This window comes from Vanessa atalanta, chromosome 2 (genome assembly GCF_905147765.1).
Source record: "Vanessa atalanta chromosome 2, ilVanAtal1.2, whole genome shotgun sequence".
NCBI lineage: Eukaryota > Metazoa > Arthropoda > Insecta > Lepidoptera > Nymphalidae > Vanessa > Vanessa atalanta.
The window spans coordinates 10,049,256-10,072,560 of NC_061872.1; the positions used below are offsets into that span (position 1 = coordinate 10,049,256).

A 23,305-nucleotide genomic window follows, 5' to 3' on the forward strand; every position below is an offset into this window, starting at 1 on the left:
CAAATTCTCCAACGCTGAATAGAACGTTTATCTCCATTCAGTAATTGATATTTATTATTTTGACACCAATGCAATTCACATAGCGATGTGTGATGCTGAATTGTACACGCATTTAAATCAGTCCAATCGTGCCCATCGGGGGCGCATCATGCCTTCTCCCTACGAGGCCTTACAGAACCACATATAACTTTCAACCCTTTACTATCGGGATGGGACCAAATGTAAATATTATCCCTTTGACATATTTATTCGGGCCGCAATGGCTCTTGAAATGAAAGGGCTCCTCCTTATATTGTTTTGCGTACTCTGCGTTGGAACTGGAAACGGTGAGTATTTTTTTTGTTTATCTTATTAAATGAAACTATTCCATTGTTTGTTCACAGTTTCGAATAAATGTTAGCAGAATAAAATTGTTTATACAAGTAGATGTGTTTATTTCATTCTTTTTGTATGATAATTGGAATGGTAATTTATTTTATTCGTAGGTTTAACTCATGTTTATTAGAATAAAATATTTCTGTACTTTATCTTGTAAAGCTAGAATGCGTTTAGTTTTTATAAATACGTTTAACTTTTTATTTTATTTTTTTATTTGATAGGTAGGCGTTCGAGCAAATGGGCCACCTGATCGTAAGTGGTCACCACCGCCCATAGACAATGGCGTTGTAAGAAATATTAACCATTCCTTACATCGCCAATGTGCCACTAACCTTGGGAACTGAGATGTTATGTCCCTTGTGCCTGTAGTTACACTGGCTCACTCACCGTTGTTTGGTTGTAGAATATCTGATGATTGGATGTTACCTACCAAGACGAGCTAGCTCAAAGCCCTTCCACCAAGTACTCTTTAAAAATGATTCTTTAGAATGCAATAAAAATCTATATGTTTATATTTTCTGAAAATTCAATAAACTTCATAAGAAACGTTGGAAAGATGGACTTTTCTAATTATAGAAAGTCTCGAAATTTTCGACGTGCTGTCCGTGGTGCAAGATGGCGCATTACCTGAAGGAGTAACACGGGTGCCAGGCCGATGTCAGTCGCCTGGCACACCCGAAACGGAATCTACGGCTTTCTCTCTCAACGAGAATGCGACTCTTCACCAACTATCGGCTGGAATGTTCTTTAACACGTTCCCTGAAGACTTCTCAATTTTAGCAGTAGTACGTCTATCGGGTAAGTATTGTTTAGTAATAAAATCAAAATACAATTAGACAAAAGTCTCTTTGGATTTTCTCATTAAGTTTTTTTTTCATATTATATTGAAAACACAAAAGTTATAGTTTATTTTTCTAAGCAGGTACAGACCAAAATCCTCTTTTTGTTCTGTATTCGGATGCCGGCGACGAACAATTGCAGTTGGTTATTGGTGAACTCATAGAGTTGTACTACGAGGATACGCGAGGCCAACCTGAAGATCACGAACTGCTCACATATCGAGTTAATATTGCTGACGAAAAGTACGACTTATTAATAGTTTTTTGATTCAGAAATACTTTTAAAAGTATCCGTTATTGACCAACGCGAGAATAAAGTTGAAATAATGATGGACTTAATGTTTATAAGCATTATTTTTAACTCAAAATATTTGCCTTTAGGAAGATATGGATGAAGTAGGATAATTAGTTTTATTCAATAAATTATTTGTATTCAAAATACAGAACAGCTTTATGAATTGCTCCCGGATAATTATTTAATATTAATTTATCACATTTTTATTAAAATAACTTATAAAATTGTCTTCAATGTTTGTCAAATATTTATGTCCCAAATAAAGATTTACTTACTTACTTACTTACTTACTTAAAATATTTAGGTGGCATAGAGTGGCAGTTAGCATTAAGGGTGATTCCGTGACATTACTCGTTGACTGCGAGATAAGTGGCACGTTGCCTCTGAGGCGACATCCTGGCAGCACTTTTAATTTAGCTGGCGTTTTAGTCGTCGGTACTCAAGTAACTCCCGACCAGTATTACGAGGTATATTAAAAGATTAGTTATAATATTTTTTGTACTATTAATTACTAATTCATCTCGTGCTCGACGATAAAGGAAAACATGGTAAGGTAACATGCATGTATTGGATGAAAAATCCGCTACATACGTATCCACCAATCCGTATTGACAGCAAAGTGGAATGACCTCTAAAGCTTCTCAAAACTTAGACAAACCTTCGACCAGCGATTTCTTTTAATCTGATAGCCCATACCTTTCAAGAATTTGCTAATGGATCTACGAGTCAGTGCAATAATAGCATCACTATTAATTGTTGTAACTATATTGTTTTTAAAATTATTTTAAGGTATTGAGTTCACACCCGTTTTACAAATAAATCAACTTTAATATAACATTGATTTGTCTCAATTAAAATTCCTTCGACATGACGAATTGATGGAAGTTTAATAGCCTTGATTCACCAATTGTTCATTACAGGGCGATATTGAATTGCTCCAATTCGCTAATCAACCGGACCTTGCGTACGACATGTGTATTTCTGTAGCACCAGATTGTGGATCATTTGGACCATACGACTATGAATCATTGAATTCGGTGAACGAATTCGATAAAGTACCTGATTACGCAGCTACACAACCATCGGTTAGCGAAAATGACAAATATGATCAGTTTGGACAACGATTATACACTGATAAAAACCAATCCGAAACCTTATGGGCAGCTGCTAGCAGAGAACTGACAACAGCGAGGCCGTATTGGCAAGTGCCAGATTCTTATGGGTTCACTGTACCATATCCGGTTTCCACCGACGACGGTAAGAACGATCACTACAATCTATTATCACAAAAACTGAGCATTTATACGCACCAGTCACAAATATTTTTTTTATTTATTTCTTACCATGTGTGAGGCGGACGAGCAAGTGGTCACCACTGCCCATAGACATTGGCACCGTTAGAAATTTTAATAAATCCACCATCCTTGGGAGATATGATGTTATGTCCCTTGTGCCTGTAGTTACACTGGCTCACTCCCCCTTCAAACCGGAACATAACAAACTTAAGTATTGCTGCTTGGTTGTAGAATATATGATGAGTGGGTGGTGGTGGTATCTGTGGTACCTACCCAGATGGGCTTGCACAAAGACCTACCAACAAGTAATATATGTTAAGTATAAGTTTAAAGAAAAAAACCAAAATATATTTTAACGGAAGGCGACTTGTCAATATATATTAATTTATAAATGAATACGCCTTATTTATCAAAGTTTTTTAACATGAAATATAAATTTATTAATTAGCAAAGCTAAATCAAAGATCAAGTGACAAAAATATCTGCTTCTTGCAAATATCTCCCTCAAATATAAAAATCAATGACGCTTGACGCTTACCAAGTGTTATTTGCTCGTAGATTTTAGGATATTTTTAAAATTATTAAATCGTAAATCTTTGTACAGATGAAAACAGCATTTTCGGCAGATTTACTGACACCGATGAATACATACCTACACTATCTAGTATTGAAGTCAGTCCCACTGGATCATCCGGTATTGTCACTGTTACGGTAAGATATACTACGACAATAATTGAAGTGAAAATTACTTTGTGTAAGATGCAGTTACTTGCACATGTAATATTGTTTAATATGTCTCTTTATATTCAAACTAAATATAAAATGTATTAAAAAAATCATATCCTAAATAAACTGTATTATAATCTATTTCATCCACAAGAGGAGTAAAGTAAAATAAACATTGAGCTGACGCGACATCATTGGTCCTGTATAGCGATTCTGTAAGAAGAAAATCGAAACTCATCGCAGAATACGAGCGTTAAAGTCAGAATTTAATATGCGACATTGACTTTAATAATTATTAAGATACACGTATCAAAATTGCGTATCACTTGTAAGTCGGTTGACAACATTTCACGAGTGATATACGAAAAAAAATCTTACAGAATCGCACGGCTAACCTTGAATACGCGCAAAAAGTGTTTTGAATGCGCAGTTGTTATAGGAAATTTGGAAGCAGGGAAGTGGAGTAATGATGTATTATATCTAAAGATATATTAATCCAAAACTGTTTGTAGTGCATAATATAGCAAAGCTAGATACAAATCTATGAAATATGTTAATCTTAGGTTTGTTTATCTTTATCGCCTCTCCTTTCGTTTCTCCGATCGGAATAGGCTATAGGTTATTTTTTACAACATATTTATGTCCTCATTATTTTTTATATATATTTACCCGCATTGAAAGGTTGACATTAATTTTTATTATTGGAAATTTAGGGGAAACGAGATATTGACAGTGATACGGAAGTCCCTACGCTTACTACGACAGAATCATCCTATCCGTCCATCACAACGACCGAAGATACCGACTGGCTCACACATTCGCCTAACTTTAGCGAGGTAATCTTCTAAATTAATCTTAAAGACTCGATTAAATTGTTATAAATTAATAAATCCATTAATTTCATTTTAGTCATAGGTAGGCAAACGGATATATGGGTCCACCCGATCGTAAGTGATCACCACCGCCCATAGACACAGGCGCTCTAAGAAATAACATAAATTCCTAATATCACCAATACGCCACGCCAGAATAGTATAATCGCAACAAAATAATGAGGCACGTATCGATCAGGCCTTAGGCACCAAAAGGGTGTGGATTTATTACAGATAATGAGACACTTCAGAATATATGTACATGAACCACATATTAATACGTGAATTTCCAATATTGTGTTATATTTTTTAGGCCTTAACATAAAAGAAGGCGAATAAAACTTTTATCATTCGAAAGAAATGAAAAATTCTGACAATAATAGAAATAAAACGATTAGAAATCTTGCGAAACAAAGACTGCAAACTTTTTTACGTACAACTTAACAAACTAACCAAATTGTAATATTATTATTAGGAACACGTGCGTTTATTATACTAATGTCTTGTGCAAGAGCAATAATAAAAATGATTATTATTACTCTTGCGCAAATACTAATGCTTGGACTACCTAGTTGGTGTGGACTACCAACTACCAAGTTCTTTGTGTGAGGAGGTATATGCGAGGTATGTATATGAGCGAACAGATGAGGAATAATAGAGAAGAATGGAAAGAAAAGAGATGCTGCGCCGACCACAAATAGATTTGGATCCGGGCAGGGAAAACAAGGTACCACCCACGCATCACTAAACCATCAAACAGTAATACTTAGTATTTTTATTTTCCGGTATAAAGGGTTTAACTTCGGGCACAGGAGACATAGCATCTTAGTTCCGAAGGTTAGTGGCATTGGCGATATAAGGAATGGTTAATATTTACTACAGCGTCAATGTCTATGGGTGATGGTGGACAGCTTACCAACATTGGTGGCCCATTGAGACGTTGATTTACCGATTTAAATAAAAAAAGAAAAATATTATTATAATCCTGATCGATTTATCTGATCTTACAAACTATTATTTTTATTTCGTACAGGGTAACGTATCAACAAGATACGACACATCAGACAGTTACTATGACTATGGAAGTACAGGGACGTATATGGGTCCACGTGGATATCCTGGGCCCCCAGGTCCACAAGGACCAAGAGGACCTAAAGGTGAACCGGGTAAGCCCGGTGGAGAGGGTCAACAAGGGTTTCCTGGAGCTCCAGGACATGTTTTCGTAGTTCCGGTTAGCTATTCTGTTAAAGTGTGCGATATTAATTTACAAATAATAATCATTATATAAGGTATTAATTCATTTGATTTTTGTAGATACAACAACCGGGCAATGAAAAAGGGCCTGATGTACAATCTGAAGCACTTCGTCAAATACTTACTCAACACATGGTACATAAAAATAATTTATCTTAAAGTTGAATTGAACGATGAATCAATATAATATGTGAATGTACATTCATACGTGCGAAAATTTTAACAGGCTGCAATGAGAGGAGCAGAAGGTCCTATGGGTCTTACAGGACCACCTGGTCCAGAGGGAGATATCGGGCCAGAAGGATCAAAGGGCGAGTCAGGAGATCAAGGAGAACCAGTTAAATAATTAGTTTTTAACAACTACAAATAGTATTATTTTTCTCTTTAATTAAATATTTATATTTAATTTGAAAATTATCAGGGACCACCAGGCCCAAGAGGCTTACAAGGACCACCGGGGCGATTGGGTCGGAGAGGCCACGCAGGTAGAGATGGTGAACGCGGTTCTCCTGGACCTCCTGGGCAGAAAGGGGAACAGGGTTATCCTGGACAAACGGGAATGCCTGGTGATAAAGGAGAAAGAGGCACACCAGGGCAACAAGGAGAAGCTGGTGCTCCTGGACTAGATGGACCTCCGGGTGATGATGGACCACCTGGTCCTCAAGGATTATCCGGGGAACTGGTAATTATACGTATACCTACAAATAGCCATTAACTTACAATAAAAAACGAAATCAAAATAAGTCATGTCCAAATATAATTTTACAGGGTCCAAGAGGCTTTATAGGACCTCGTGGATTTCCGGGATTAATCGGATATCCTGGTATACCGGGAAATGAGGGACCGCAAGGAACTAAAGGAGCTGCTGGACAGCCTGGCTCACCCGGGTCACCAGGCCAACCAGGCCCTATGGGTCCTGCCGGCTCACCTGGGCCTCAGGGTTCTATTGGTGCTCCAGGCATTCAAGTATAAATATAGAAATAACAATGGTTTAATTATAATGCTTTATTAATTAATTTTTTAATTAATATTTTTTGTTTAGGGTCCGCAAGGCAAACCAGGAATATCAGGACTTCCAGGCCCCGAAGGCTCGCCAGGAACTCCTGGTACGCCTGGACAACAAGGCTCACCTGGTGAAGTAGGATCCCCAGGACCACAAGTAATTTTCTAGTCATTTCTCAATGCTACATTGTTACAAATACTACACAAAATATTAATAATCTATTATTTATAGGGAATGTTAGGCTTTCCAGGATCTCGAGGATTAAAAGGCGACGATGGACCAAGGGGCTTATCCGGTGACAAGGGAGACAAAGGAATCAGAGGTAAGTCATATAGTCGAAAAATATACTTATTATATAACAAAAAACACGCAAAACGAATACTAAAACGTTTAACTTTTGAGAATTCACATATTATTAATTACTTTTATAAATATAGGACTTGAAGGAGAAAAGGGTGAAATAGGCCCTAAAGGAGAACGTGGATTAGTCGGAGAGTCTGGCCCGCCAGGCATTGAAGGACCTGAAGGACAAAAAGTAAACAAATTTGACTAATTATAATGATTATATTTTGGATTTATAAATATTAATACAGGATACGGATACGTCACCTACAGGGTACAGAAGGGCCTAGAGGAGAAACAGGATCTATTGGTCCTTCCGGTGAAAAGGGCGCGACTGGACCTCAAGGCCCATCTGGGTATCCTGGAACTCAAGGAGAAAAGGGAGACAAAGGAGCGGCTGGGAGGCGTGGACGACGAGGAACAAAAGGAATAATGGTAAAATACATTTTACAAATAATAATTGATACGATACACATAATACAGTAAGATTTCAGTAACAATATACAGTATTTTTTACTGCACAAAAAATAAAATACTGTTTCTCACAAATCTATAATAAACTATAATATTGTTTAATTGGCAGGGATTGATTGGAATACCAGGAGATCGTGGTGAAGGCGGACCAAGAGTAAGAACTTGTATTTATATAATTTTATTTATTTTAAAAAATATATATAATTAACATTCAATAGTAAATCGTTACCATCCTATGAATAATTATTGTATTATATTGATGACCATTAGGAATCATCGCCAAGGAGTCGTCGTTATATGTCGTTATATTTAATTTTTTTTTTTGGATAATTATTATTATTAAAAAGTTATTTTTTTTGTATTCAATAAAAAATATCCAAAAAAATATTAAATAAATATATATATATATATATAAATACAAAAAAATGCACTTGTAATAATGTTTTTGAACTTTTATTTGATGTTTTTTTATATAAATTAGCATGTACCTACTTTTTCTCGATGTTAAAACTTTAAGTTTATAACTCTCACTTACTGTTATTCATTATATACGTACTATTTTATGACAAACTTATCGGGCGTAGACCCTACTCATACATAGCCCTCTACGGCACTGTCAAATATGATATAACTAGAAACTATTCAAAGACAATGAGATGAAGTCTAGTAATGCCTAATACAATTCAATAATAATTATAAAATGGTAAGTGGAAGAAATTAATTTAAGTTTTATTTATCATTCTAAGGGCTATAGAGGGCCACGCGGACGTAGAGGTTCGGATGGGCCGCCAGGGCCTAAAGGTGATACAGGCCAACCTGGTCCCCCTGGTTCTGTTGGTGAGCGTGGCCCACAGGGATTAGAGGGTCCACGCGGATTTCCGGGCAATATGGGACCACCGGGTACAGATGGCAAACCCGGATTACCTGGTACGCCAGGAGAAAGAGGACCTACGGTACATAGTTTTTATAAGGCCTTTGAAATATTATTGTTATATTTGTCTGAAACATATTTTCAGAAACCTGATAGAATTTTTGAGTTTAGTTTGATTAGTATGAGCAATTATTTAAAAAGAAGCAATATTAACCTAGTAATACTTTTTAAGGGAGAAACTGGATCATCCGGATTACCTGGTCCGCCTGGACTAACTGGACCACAAGGACAAAACGGTGATCCTGGACCACCCGGACTCCAAGGACCTTCCGGTATACCAGGGACACCAGGAGAAGTAGGAGCGCCTGGTGACATGGGTAAAGATGGTCCCCCAGGACCATCTGGTCCCGAGGGTAAACCTGGACCTGTCGGTCCTCCTGGTTCACCTGGACCTAACGGCGAACCAGGACTACCAGGAGTGCCTGTAATTATAACTATTTAGACTTTTTATTTTATATGAGAGAAATATTATGAAATCAAATTTAGATATCTATTCACTCACGAAGGCGCGCCCCACGACATCAAATATTCGGAATGCATTTGTATAAGTGATACTCGGGCTTCCCAGATGTCTTAGTGTGCGTGAGACAATTAGCATAAGGTAAAATAATAAAAAGAAAAAACAGATTATACGCTTTTAGTTATTATTAAACGGTAATTTAACATAGATGGAGGCTTTCGTGAGCAATTAATTATATAGATGGAAATATTTGAATAGTAGAATTCAAGCAGTTTTACAAAAACAGATTTATTTAATGATAGGGAACACCTGGATCTAAAGGAGATCTCGGCCCACCGGGTCCACCAGGAGTAAGGGGTGATAAAGGTGAACAAGGAGAAGCTGGGCGAGAAGGATTACAAGGTCCCATGGGCCGTGAAGGACCACGAGGATCGCCAGGGCCAGGCGGACAGAAGGGAGAAATCGGGGAACCTGGTGCTATGGGTAATTAATTCAGTTTTTAAATTATTATTTTTTTTTGTCAAATATAGCGAAACCTAAATTTTAAATGAAAACATGATATTTTGGTTCCTCTTTTTAAATAATTATAAAAATATGTGTGTATCCGATGGGCTTTCCAATTGGCATAATATCCTGAGTATGTCATTTTTTTCTTAAATAACCTTTTTGGATAACCTTACTTTAGACTCAATGGTAAAAAATAGATCTTTTCCCATTTAGAACTAAAGTTGTTAGGTGATGATGGAAACGCCATTATGTATTTGTAATTTCAAATATAATTAAAACAATTTAAGAGCTTCCAGCATTTAAATTCGGTTCGGATGGTCCGCGAAGACCTCTGTTTCCTCTCCTTAGATTTCTATAGATTAGGGTAAAATATCGGTACCTACGAATACAAACGGAAAAGGAAATAGATTATTTTTACTCTTATTAAAACATTTTAGTTACCTATAAAATACTAAGTAAAATCCACTGTATATAAAATAATATTACAATTATAAAATAAACATTTTTTGTCACCTGTTAAGGTACTGTCGGTCGCGACGGTCTACCCGGACCAAGAGGGTTGACGGGCACTCCAGGGCCAGTGGGGCCCCCAGGGGAGGATGGTGACAAAGGAGATGCTGGGCCTCCAGGAGAAAAGGGCTTTAAGGGTGCAATGGGGGAACCAGTATGTTAATATAAATATTATTAACCTTTTGTCCAAGGCATTACTTATCAAAGTTTTATGTTAATTACAATTTAGTAGAGAACCGTTGTGTATATAAATTATATGTTCATTTTTTTATTATCAATTTAATTACTATGTAATTTAATGTTGTACGTTAAAATCCAGTGAAGTAGAACCGATGCTCCGATATATAACATCACAGTATTCTGTTCAATAGAGTGACGAGTTTAAAGCGATAAAAACTTTATTCGAATAGGTTCGTTTCTTTTTGTGTTTCTGTCACTGCATCCCCTTTGATATGTAGAAGGCTTGTGCAAACTCCATTATGAAATCGTATGAAAGAAACTATCGATTTAGTTAAGCAATGTTTGCACAATTACTGCGATACTAATATATAATACGTTTATAAGAATATTTGAATGATATCGTGAATTAGTTAGTTGTATAGTTTTATTATTATTAAATATTAACGTAATTAATAATCATCAATACTCTGGCAAACATACATACGTAATAACGTAGAGAAAAATTTAATAAAAATATCATAAATACCTATGTTATATATTGCAGTTTTATAATTGTTTGAACACGTCTAGGGTCCCATTGGCTCACCAGGAATACAAGGTTTAAGAGGAGAGCCCGGCCCTGTCGGACTACCAGGAGATAAGGGTCCCCAAGGTGATCCCGGGCCACCTGGAATACCTGGGACTGATGGCGCTCGAGGACCCCCTGGACCAACTGGAAAAAATGGACCAGAAGGCTCGAAAGGCGATCAAGGAGTAAAAGGAGACAGGGGAGATAATGGACCTATAGGTACATAAAAGTCAAGGCCTTTTATTGAGTCTAGAATTACTTTAACAAACAAAAAATAAGTAAAAATGTAAATTAAATTTGGCTTAGGAATACGAAATAAACTATCATATTATCTTTGTAAGACACATAATGTCGGTATTACAAAACTATTGTTAATAATAAAAAATATATAAATTATATTTGTAAAATATTTTATTTTGGTAAAATCGAAAAAAAAATTATTAGGGCCACCTGGGCCTGCTGGTCTTACTGGGCCTCCTGGACGACGAGGTCCAAAGGGAAATCAAGGAGATCAAGGCCTTAGAGGACCTGAAGGAGAACAGGGAGAAGTAGGAAGTCCAGGTGCTACTGGACCACAAGGACCTCAAGGGCCAGAAGGGAAAATTGTAAGTACACACTTTTATTAAGGAAAATTAAAAAAGTAAATGTTTTCTAGTTGTAAGTAAAATTATATTAATGACGAGACTGTACTTTAAAATGTCTTTGTTAATGACCTTAATTATTGCATAAGTTATTTGAATAAGTAAATATAAAAACCCTTATGTGAAATAAATTATTATTATTACATTTATGAATATTTTTAAATAACTTATTTATTGTAATTATCGGTGCTTACGGTATTTTTTTGCATTGTTACAAACAACAGGGGCCCAGAGGACCGGTCGGACCAAAGGGGGAAGATGGTGCACCAGGACTCCAAGGAGAAACAGGTTCAAAAGGCCTTCCTGGACCAGAGGGATCTAAAGGAGACCCTGGACCATCTGGTTTTCCCGGAGATCGAGGAGAACCAGGGCCACAAGGAATAAAGGGTGAACCGGGTTCAGACGGGCCAGAGGGGAGTACAGGCCCACCAGGCCCACCTGGACCCACGGGCCCAATAGGAAAACCAGGGGAAACTGGAATGCCCGGCAGCCCCGTAAGCAATAATATTATATTTAATCCTACGAGCAGTTTTCATTGTAAAGTCAATCGTTCACGTATCGTCACGTCATCGTATTCAATATATATACCGAGGCCTAATCATCAGCATACATATATATAATAATAATAATAAACTAAAAAATAAAAATATATATATAAATAAAAAAACATTAGTACGAATGTTAATCTATAGTAGCTAACTGGTAAATTATATTCTTTGTTATTTTTTAATGAAAATTTAATTATTTATTTCATTTTGCGTCACTAGATGTTTCCATTGCTAAACTACTACTATTAATAATCTTCTATATTTACAGGGCACGGAAGGACCAGCAGGCGCTCAAGGAAGCCCTGGTTTACCAGGTGAAAAGGGAGACACCGGTCCTAAGGGTTCTCCTGGTGATATGGGCCCTGCTGGTGCAATGGGATTGACTGGACCGGAAGGTCAACGAGGTTTAAGAGGACTTCCGGGCCCACCAGTAAGGCTTTTGCTAATGTTAAAATAAAACACATTACTCTGTTCCTAAAATATATTCATGAAAAATTTAATGTGTTTGGTTTTTAAAGGTTGCTTATTTTTTTAATACCACTTTCGAGTGAAATATTTTACAAATACTCAACTCAGAGTACTCGATTACAGAATCGACTATTTAATGTTGTTTAATGTAAACACATAGAAACAAATGTTACGAAATAGCATGCTTGTTGTAAATTAGTTTTTGAATGAATCTATAAATATATAATAATATTTTAGGGAGATGTGGGACCACCTGGCTTTATGGGACCATCTGGTGCACCAGGTACCTCTGGGCCGCCAGGCCTACAAGGATTAAAGGGTGACAAAGGAAACAGAGGACCAAAAGGGCATATTGGAGAAACGGGGCCAATGGGTATAAAAGGAGACCAGGGAGAAATAGGAAAGCAAGGGCCACAGGGTCTTACGGGCCCTGCAGGACCAAAAGGCGACATGGTAACAATCAATTACTTAATCAGTATAAGATTTATTCAAGATTTAACTATTAAAAACCTAGAAACATAGATAATGAAACAAAAATGGTGTATAATATAAAATAATTAAATTACTAAAATATAATATATACACATATGTAATTTATTTTTATCACTATGCATGTAATTCTAGGGTCCTGTCGGACCTGCAGGTGGTAAAGGTGATATTGGACCTATTGGGCCGGTCGGAGCAGAAGGCCCCCTCGGGCCTAAAGGTTCACCGGGACCTGAAGGTCGACCAGGTCTACCTGGACCACCGGGAGCACCTGGCCCTCCAGGTCCTCCAGCATTAGCGCCACAATTACCCGCTGGGCTATTTATGTCTAGTAGAAAACGACGAAGTCTAGATGATGATCCAATGGAGACTGCGACAGAAGATACTTTCGATGACGGTCAGTCAATTTATCTGAATAGTTAAATATTTTTTTCAATTAAATATATTACAAAACATTTGCATTTATGTAAATACAGTGGAGGACTAAGCTTGTCAGAGACCCGGAGCGGCAAAGCTCAATGAGACCCCAGCTTTAAAAATGTTTATGTTAATGTGTAAAAAGTCTTATCCGTTCGCGAAAATATCAGCACACACTAATAAACTATTAAATATTCACGTAATGAAATTAAATATATTTTAAATGAGGCCAATGTTTATTTTTCAACTTAAATATAATGTAGTGAATGAAAATGTAGGCGTACAAGAATGTTTTTTTTCACTTTTGCACTTCATTCATTCCTCCATTCAATAGTTAAATAATTGTTTCAAATCAATATAAAACAGAACAATAGCTGATGTACCTACTTAATGCAAAATAAATGTATATCAACCAATAATAAATATTATTATTATTGCAGCAAATTTTCACCATTCTCTATTAATGAATGACGTTTATTTTTAAATATTTCTAACAAAATTAACTAGGTACATTGTTTTGTAGCGGAAGAAGTTGAATGGGCGCATGAAATCATGTCAGGAGTTATCGCCGCACGAACAGCTGTGGAAACGGCAAAGAGACCTTGGGGTACGAGATCGAATCCTGCGCTATCTTGCAAAGATCTACGGACTTCACACGTCAATTTAACTGATGGTATGCATACTTTATCCTATTGGTGATACGTTGATTTATAATCTAATAAACTTTCTACGGAAAACAGAACTTATGTTTTCCGTTTGATCACAACTTGTACAAAACGTTTTTGAACTAACCAAGATCTGTAAAACGATTAAATCCTCTACAATCAATAAATGCGATATAATATTTTAACAAATACGCAAAATAAATTGTATATTGTACCGGTATTTTTATAAAAAGTGATGGGTTAAAACTGAATTATTGATTTGGCATACATAAAAGTGGTATTACTATTAATTTATTAAATAAAAGATAAGACCATGGTAGATTTTATAAATATAACTTTTATATATTTCCTTTATTATCATTAAAACTCTAAAATAATGAAATTATCGAAAACCGCACATCCCTATAATGAGACCTTATAACTTAACACGACGGCGGACACCGAGGAAAATTTTTAAAACTTTAGGGTTGAGGTGTTATTCATCGATGGTTATCAATTTCAAGTTATTCGTAGTGTTGTCCTCCACGCTACCTATTTCTGATTCTCTTGATGATTTACTACTACGTATACAATATACTTATGTATATAAATATAGTGTTCTTTCTGCAGGATTATACTTTCTAATTTAAATGACACCAAACTAGCGTAATATTAATTTCTGATTGAATTGGCTTTTGGAAATCCTTTAGACGATTTTCAACATATTAAATCTCTCATAATTCACCGCACTACAGACGTTTAAAAGCGACAACGGCGCTAGTTTCAATTAGATTGCTTCGAATTGATGACGTTTCCACAAGCACAACCAATAATATGAAAAGAAATAAATTTTTACGTATTAACTGATAGTATTCTTCGATTTCAAATTTCTAGCCAAAGTACAAGCTTTCATTTTATTTACTTCAATTAGATTAAAACCTATGGGGATAATAAAAAAAAGCTGTTAAAATAATCCGTTACAATATTTCCTGTAAATAAGCGTCAAAGGTGGAGAAGTCAGTCAAAAGGTTTTACATAGTCTTCTGACGAACTGTTAAATTTATATCTAATCAAAGACATTAAACACATTGTACATACCCCTCTATATACTGGAAATGAGAGAGGTTTTGTTACATTTTCCTATTTTCAAATCTAGTGATTCTCGATTTTTATAAACTCTACCAAAGGTTATTTCTTAACCATTTCCATTTGTACAACAGGTTACTACTGGGTTGATGCACGAGGAGGTGGTGGACGTCCCATTCGTGTGTATTGTAAAGAACACAACACCTGTCTGTTCCCCGACCATATGAGTCCTTCATCATATTCTGATGCCACCGCACATAAATTCTCACAAATAGAAAATGGATTTAGGGTAAGTATAATATATTTTCCGTCTATGACAAGAAACTGAATTATCACTTATTATAAATTATATTCAAAAATATATATTCTATGACGTCGTTTTAATGAAAATAATATTTTAATTGCATGATATTGAAAAAAAAAATATAATTATGATATGAATATTTTTTTTCTTTCAGATCACATATGATAGCGAAGGTTCTGGCTCAATACAACTTCGTTTTCTTCGACTGCTTTCGAATGGTGCGAGACAAAACTTCACCTACAACTGTGTGAACACCCAAGCTCCACAAAGGCATGCTTATATTATGATAAAAATAATAACATAATCTTAATGAAAATTTATTACTGACTTAACTAAAAAATACTTTTTTCGCAGGTCAGACATACCGGTAGATTTGATGAGAGTAAATGAACTAAAACTATTTGGACAAAACAACGTCGAGTTCAAAGAGCCAAAGATTATTAAGGACGAATGCAAGGTGTGTATTTTGTCAAGAAAATTACTGTCTAGAAAAAAAAAACAAATGTTTCTTCTAAACAATTAACTTTTTTTAAAAAAAACTCGCAATACCCTTAAGAATCTTTTTCGATTTTTATGTTTCCAAAATTAATGTGTAACAGCCAAAAATAGTTATCCACTTTTTTAATGCCATTAATACCATCTTACTAATTATTTAGTAATAAATAAGTCACAAAACGTCATTTATTTTTTTAATTCTTTATTGTATTTTTTAAAAATATCTTACAGGATGGAACAGGTGAAATAGTTCTTGAAGTGAAGACATCTCGCAGCGATAGATTGCCGATTAGTGATTTTCAGCCGCTTTCGTTTGTAGACGCTGAGCATGAGTTCTCATTTACAGCTGGACCAATATGTTTTAACTAGAGGAATGTATACATTATGTACTTAAGCTTTGATCATTGTAAATATTGTAAATAAATGTTGTGACGACTAAAAAATATTGTTTTTTTTTTTAATATACATCAATAATTGTATTCGAAATCTATAGATCTGGACTGGACTGAGCAATCAAGCTGTTTATTAAATATTGACAGAAAAATGTAAGACCAAAAATCTTCGCCTTCGTGATAACTCACTCACAAAAGTCTGCCACTATATTTATATCGAACTAACTTAGCCTCTTTAAGGGGCGTTAAGCATTTGGATCATCTTAAGACAATCCATTTGGGATCATCCTTACTAATACTATAAACGCGAATTCGTTAGTTTGCTAGTCTTTACGCCTCAACTAATAACCGACCATCGTGAAATTTTGCAATACACGGTGCCACGGATATATAAAAAGACATAGATTACCTAGCACCTGCACTTAACTCCGACCCTCACCTACCCTCCTCCCCCTCTCACACGCGGATCGAAGCCGCTGATGGAAATAGCAATATTTGCTGTATAAATTCACACCACGAAAGAAATTTAACATCTCCCAAATCGCAGCGCTTAAGACAATGAAATTTACTTTTTATCATAAGTGATTTACGCTAAGGATCGCTTCGAGCGAAACAGTTTAATATACTTATAAGGAATCCCCGTTAGAGAGTTGTCAATTGTTCAGTCCTTTCGTTTTACATTAAACCTAATACATTTACTTAAGGTAATCTAAGCAGACACTGATAACATTACACCAAGATTTGACTATGTTTATTATGGTGACACAGAGTGAATAAAATGATAATACAATTTTTACTCTCTTTAATTATTTTATAATTAATTTATTCTAATATGTTTGGGTACAATCAAATCGTCTAGATTTACTTATGAGAACTAGTGATTATAATGTTTATCTTAAAATTGTGCAATATTTGATAGAAAAAAAACACACACATTAGAAATTCACGATATCATTATAATCTGTAAAATACTCAAAATCACTAAATTGAAAAATACTAAAATCTTCATTAATTCCAGATTTCAAATTAAAATTATTTTTTTGACTATTTAACTTAACACGATATTAATCGAGAGTAGACCTTACTAACTAGTTTATTAAGAAATATAATAAATTTATATAGTATAATATAGACAGATACATTCTGTTAACCTAAGCTCAGCTTGGTATAATCAGTGTACCCGAAAGTTATTACAGTTAAGTGTTATGTATACAAGTCTTAAAATATGAAGATTCTTAGAATAAAACACCTATTTTGTTTCAACCTACGTCCTGCTTATCCATCCGTATATTATTTAAATAGGTCTAATTTAATTATAACATAAATATTTATTTACAGCATAAAATTAAAAAACTAAATTTATAAGCAATAAAGACAGTTAAATTACTGAATTGTTAAAGTTTTGTTAATTTGATAAATATATGGCTTTTATTCCGTTTCCATAGTATTATCATTACCAGTCTCAATATTGGCAGGTGAGCAATTTGCTTCAATGACATCATTCTGTGTGTCATTATTCATACTCTCACCACTTAACTCTATACTATATGATTCTATATTTTTATAACAGTCCATTTGTAAGTTTATTTCTTCTAGGTTTTGTTCAATTTGGGGATCGAGACTTTCAACTGAGTTAACATCTGATACACTTCTGTTTTCTACTTCGTCTATTGGTCGCTCGCCTGAATTATTATCATCACCAACATCAGAAATTTCCATTATAGTACCCATAATACGGTTGGTATCTTGTTTGTCTCCTTGTTCATTGATCAACATATTTGTATTGACATTTTCTAGAATTTCTAAAGCATTATTGTTCTCAAACAAGTTTTTATTGATAGTTAATCCTGTTCTTACTACAGGTGCTTCTATCATAGATTTGTTCTCGAACAAGTTTTTATTAATAGTTAGTCCTGTTTTTACAACTGATGTTTCTGTGAACGATATATCGTCGTCTTTTAAATTTATGCATGTTTCATTATAACTTGTATCTTTATTTGAGCTATCGTCGTCAGACGAAGCGAGAAGTATATTTTCAATTATGTTTTCATTTCCTTTCCGCCCAGGGCTTCTTGAGAAGTACTCAACTTCGAAAGAAGAGCTCACTAAGTTTTCGACATTGGATTTTTTTACATCATATTCTTTTGAAAAACCCTCAGCAGTAACTTCAGATTCAGAGTAACTAGAATTTTCAATGCTTATTACATCACTTAAATGCTTTTTGTTTTCTGTATCACTGTCTGATTCTAAAGTATCCGAGATAGCTATTGGCGTGTCAGAATCAGAAGACTCAAGAGTTGATGCATCACTTTCATTTCCAGAGTGCAATTTCTGCAACAGATGTAGTTCATCGATATCAGATTCAAATTCATTTACGTCACTTTCACCTTTTTTATCTTCTTCTTTATTTGTTATTATATCTTCATCAATATTTTCAATTACATCACTTGCTTCAGTAACCTGGGCGTCAATGTCTGGAATGTCTATTTTGTTTAGACTGTTCTCTTGAAATTTAGTATTACCCTCTACTTGTTTAGATTGCACCATTTTTTCATTAGTTTTAACATTATGGTTTTCTTTTTTTGTAGGATCATTTTCTTTTTCTTCTGTCTTTCTATTTTTTTCCTGGAGTAGTCTCTTGAGCCTTTCTTTACGTTTCTGTTTGTTCAATAGAGAATTGTTATCCTCAACAAGTTCCTCTTCCTCACTTTCTACAGGAGACTCTTCTGCTTCTTTGTCTCCAATTTCTTCAGCTACAAGCTTTAATTGATTCTGTCTATCCACATACCTAAAAATAAATTATCAGTCAAATTAGATTATGAATTATTAATTATAAAATCTAGTATAGAATATTGAAATTACTTGTTCAAAAGCTCTGTCTCTTTTTTCGATGCCAGAGATTGGTTTTCATCTAACTTCTTTTGAAGTTCAACATTTTCTCCTGCTGGATCTACCTCATGGGATATCCTTGAAATAGCCAGTCTCCATTCATTTTCTTGTCGGCGCCTTTGAAGTTTTTTTCCACATCTCGTAAATAAGTCGCGAGCTAAACAAATAATTAATGAATTAATTACAAACTTGAATTAACATCAAGTAATACATTTATTTGTGTAGTGAGCTCATTCACAAAGGCGCCCCGTCAAATTTTATCTGCGTGCCTTAGTATGAGTGACGCTCGTGATTACAAAATGTCTTAGTGTACGTGAGACGACTAAGAATAAGATACATGTGTATCTTATTACTAATATAATATATGTCATACTAATGTTAGGGACCAATAGTAGGTTAAAAATTTTAAAAATGTAATTCGCCTGCATTTTCAAAGTAAAACAAACATCCAAATCCTGTTTAAAAAACATTTTATACTTTCACAATTTTTATTATTAATTTAATTCTGGTTTTACAGAGTCCAGCTGACATTCATTGCCATGCTATTATGTGTAAATAAGTGTAATCATAAAAACTATGAAACTAAAACTAAAACAAAATTATAAATATATATAAAGTAACCTTAAGTAAGTAAGTAAAGTTGTGCAGTGTCACAAATTATCACAAGTACAAAGCTGGGTCGGTTAGCTAGTATTTCAAAAAGAAGAGACCATTGTTATCCCAATAGACACAGGTCTATCAGCTATTTTAGCTCTACACAGAGAAAATTTTAAACAGATAAATTAACTATACAAGATTATTACTATATATAGAGAACATATACCTTCTTCCATTATATCAACTTCATTCCAACCCAAATTATCTTCCTCATTAGCCTCCCGGACGCACCGCAAAACATCATGAAAGTCAGGAAATGGCAATGGTGTTCCTATTGGCACTTTTTTATTGACCCACTTTTCAAGTTTTCGTACAGGGCCCACTGGTCGTCCAGGTCTAACTTCTAAGTTTATACGAGGTTCTGATGGCATTTTCGTATTTGTCAACTGGCAAAACTTTGCATGGACACGGACCATTCTTTCTTTATACCTTAAATTCAAAACAATACTTATTGTATACTAATTTATATATAACTCGTCATTAGTAATTCAAAGATGACTTAGAAATTCCAATTTTATTTATCTCTACGAAAAACAACAAAAGCAAAATAATAGAAAAATTACCTTTCAGTCAATAGATAAACCGAATCTTCATCATCTTCAAAATCTACTTCTTGTTCTTCCAGTTTTTGTATAGCTCTGTGTAATTTCTTTATAGTTTTCTCTAATTTTCTTATTTGTTTTTGTCTCTTGGAGTCATATTCACTTTCCTCACCATCAATAATTTTATCTGAATAAAACACAAAAAAAATTAACAAACAACACAATACACTTATGTAAAATAACCAAATGTTAATTAATATATTTGTTGCAATGCTACTATATTATTTATTTGTAGTCTAATTGCAATACTTGTATAAACAATTACTGTATTATACAATTATAATTGTATAAAAAATCACAAAGATTTATTTATTTTATATTGACAATAAGTTCGAAACATACTTTAAATAAATATAACACTAGCTTATTAATGTAGCTTGGTACTAAAAAACTTGTGAAGGCAAAACTCGTAAAGAATGGCTAAAAGTGAATAAATTATGTTTTAAAAACATACATTGCACTTTTTCGGAATATTTGGAAAATTAAAATTAAATGTACAATATAATTATTAATATTAATCTTACCAGCTTTAAAAAAAATAAAAATAATAACTAGCTAAACTAAAATTTTACCAACAAATTACATTAATTAAAGTTACAATCAATAGATAATCAAACAAATATCCAACTAAATAACTTATTTAACTTTAAGGACAATGGTGTCTAGTCGCCAATTGAGTGCAACACCTGTCTAGCGCATTATCTCTTCCATTGCATTCTTGTGCAGTAGTAACTGTCTGTTCTAATTCAGCTTTTACTATAAACCTTTAATTTTGGTCATAACTTCCAAAACCAAAGGTCGGCTGAAGGTGTTATTATTAGCCAAAAGTAGTTTTAGTCAAAGGTTTAGTTATAATAAATACATAACCTAACCATAAGCTATATCACAATCAGGTCTAAACAGAATTAAAGGAGATAGTCTCCACTTTAGGTCCACAGTTTTAATAAACGGAGAGAAAAGAGAGAAAGAGAACTTTGAAACTAAATGATAATTACAATATTTAATGAATTGATAGCTTCAAAATATTTTAGTTACCTTGTACAATATCTGTTGTCTTTGGTCCTATAGATTTTGTCATTTTCCTTTGCAAATTCAATTCATCAACTATATCTTTAATAAACAAGTACATTTTTCCCGGTGCAGCTCTCATAGAGACTATTTTACTGGAAACCATATCAATGAATTCTTCAGACTCAACATATTCCTTTGGACATTGTTTATAATATGCTTTAATTTTCTTGTCAACAATTTTTTTCATATCCTCAGAATTTTCAAGCTCAAAACACATATCTATAAAATTTTGGTACACCGGATGGAATTCACCATCGCCACATTGGGATGAATTATCTTTGGAATCATCATTAATAATATAAGCTTCTTTATTAGAAATTACATTTTCATCATCAGGCTTATAATTATCTTGATCACAAGAATTTGATTCATTTTGTTCATTACCTATATCTTCATTATCATTATGTTTAAATGGACCCGTTTCCATGAGATCAATTTCAATTTCTACCACTTGGCGTTCATCTTTTTTAACTTTTCTTCTTGGATATACCAATTTCTTTTTACTCTGTGGTACTCTATCCTGTCCTGATTCACCGTCACTATCTATTTCCTTATTTTCAATAAGTTTGACTGGACTGTCTTCAATAGTTATAGCAAGCTCTTTCCCTATCTCATTTCTTTCTTTCAACTGCAAATGTTTTACAGGACTATCTTCTATGGTTATTTCCACAAAGTTTTTAGTTTCTGGTTCTTTATTATTTTGTTCTTCCAGTGATGGCTCGATATTATCATAAGGATTATGAATTTGGTCATCATGTTCTTTAGGTAAATTATTATCTACTTGTTCTTCAGGTCTCAGGTACCATTGAGGACTACCTATTGATGACTCAATTGCCTCCTCATCATCTATTTCTACAGTTAATACTTCACCAACAGAGTTTTTAAGAGACCTAGCATTACAGGGTTTATTTAACCCAGATGCACCAGCATGAGCTAAAGGTTTGATAGTTATGCCTGGAGGCAAATTATTCAACAGCCTTGGCCCTTGTATACCTGCAGAACTTTTGGTTTTTCTATTTAGTGCCAATTTCTTTATTACAAGTTCAGGTTTTTTCAAATTTTTTGCAATACTTATTGGATTAATGAAATTCCTACTTGGATTTGATGTAACAGGTCTTGCGACTTTAGGATTATTTTTCAAAATAGGCACACGTATTGCAGGAGTGGGCTTATGTTTATTAATATTGCGATCAAAGCTAATGTTACTTTTGCCAATCATGATTGGCTTTGATAGAATTCCCTTGGGTACATTAAAAGGTTTAGAAGGATTACTTGAAATCCTTGGTGCAGGAACTAAATTGAATTTAGCCGGTTTTATAGTAACTCCTGGAAGCTTTGTCGGTATATGAACCATAGCATTAGGCATAGGTTTTTTCTGAAATATAAAACGATCACAATAAATTACAAATGAAAAATGGCAAAATAAATATTACGAAGTGCTATAGATTATTAAATCCCGACCTTCTTTGGTGCAGGCTGGCTTTCATCGTCCGATGAGCCTAATTCGATAACATCCTCACTAGCCATTTTAAAATAAAGTATATTTTAGTTATAAACTACATACGATGACAAGCCTACGATTTAGTAGGCAAAATCTATTTTGACATTTATTGATCTTTTACACTTAATTGAAGTAAAGCACCGCATATCATATTTGGTATTTGTAGTGGATACTAAAGATATAACTTGCAAGCTGCTGTGTAGTTATGTTTGACAGACTAAAAATATGAAATATTATTGACATTGTCAAATTCTAAACCATGTATAAAATTTAGTTTAAATAAAAAGGGCAATGTTTATGTTAAGTTAGCTTAGGAAACAATTTTTTTTGGTATATCAATTATTATTATTATTTAGTTGTGCTTTAATGAGCGATTAAAAATATTTTTCTGTGTTTTTACGGGTAACAGTAAGCTTTAAGCACTGAGGCAATTAATTTGAAATACAAAACACAACATTAATTTGTTATAT

The 23,305-nt window shown here is 34.1% G+C and overlaps 2 protein-coding genes across 3 annotated transcripts; one reads left to right on the top strand and one right to left on the bottom strand.

The window, feature by feature from the left end:
- The first annotated feature begins 88 nt into the window (after window positions 1-88).
- Window positions 89-16,267, top strand: LOC125069772 (collagen alpha-1(I) chain-like). Of its 2 annotated transcripts, none has more exons than XM_047679346.1 (32): window positions 89-326; window positions 955-1,176; window positions 1,298-1,460; window positions 1,817-1,979; window positions 2,433-2,769; window positions 3,412-3,518; window positions 4,247-4,369; window positions 5,439-5,636; window positions 5,720-5,794; window positions 5,886-5,996; window positions 6,081-6,341; window positions 6,428-6,625; window positions 6,702-6,818; window positions 6,894-6,984; window positions 7,100-7,197; window positions 7,278-7,439; window positions 7,588-7,632; window positions 8,225-8,431; window positions 8,582-8,833; window positions 9,172-9,352; window positions 9,898-10,040; window positions 10,637-10,853; window positions 11,079-11,239; window positions 11,500-11,769; window positions 12,092-12,253; window positions 12,529-12,744; window positions 12,916-13,174; window positions 13,718-13,867; window positions 15,059-15,213; window positions 15,383-15,498; window positions 15,583-15,685; window positions 15,955-16,267. In XM_047679346.1, the coding sequence occupies exons 1-32, from the start codon at window positions 260-262 to the stop codon at window positions 16,090-16,092; spliced, it is 5,268 nt and encodes a 1,755-aa protein (XP_047535302.1). In that variant the 5' UTR covers window positions 89-259; the 3' UTR covers window positions 16,093-16,267. The 2 variants fall into 2 exon arrangements, with proteins under 2 accessions (XP_047535302.1, XP_047535310.1); XM_047679354.1 differs by having other exon boundaries at window positions 95-326; window positions 1,301-1,460.
- LOC125069788 (repetitive organellar protein-like) lies at window positions 15,958-23,032 on the bottom strand. Its single transcript, XM_047679366.1, has 6 exons — window positions 22,796-23,032; window positions 21,299-22,709; window positions 20,225-20,390; window positions 19,828-20,090; window positions 18,978-19,161; window positions 15,958-18,903 (listed from the first exon to the last, which is right to left on the bottom strand). Exons 1-6 carry the CDS (start codon window positions 22,859-22,861, stop codon window positions 17,544-17,546), a joined length of 3,450 nt encoding a protein of 1,149 aa, XP_047535322.1. The 5' UTR covers window positions 22,862-23,032; the 3' UTR covers window positions 15,958-17,543.
- Between the last annotated feature and the right edge of the window lie 273 nt (window positions 23,033-23,305).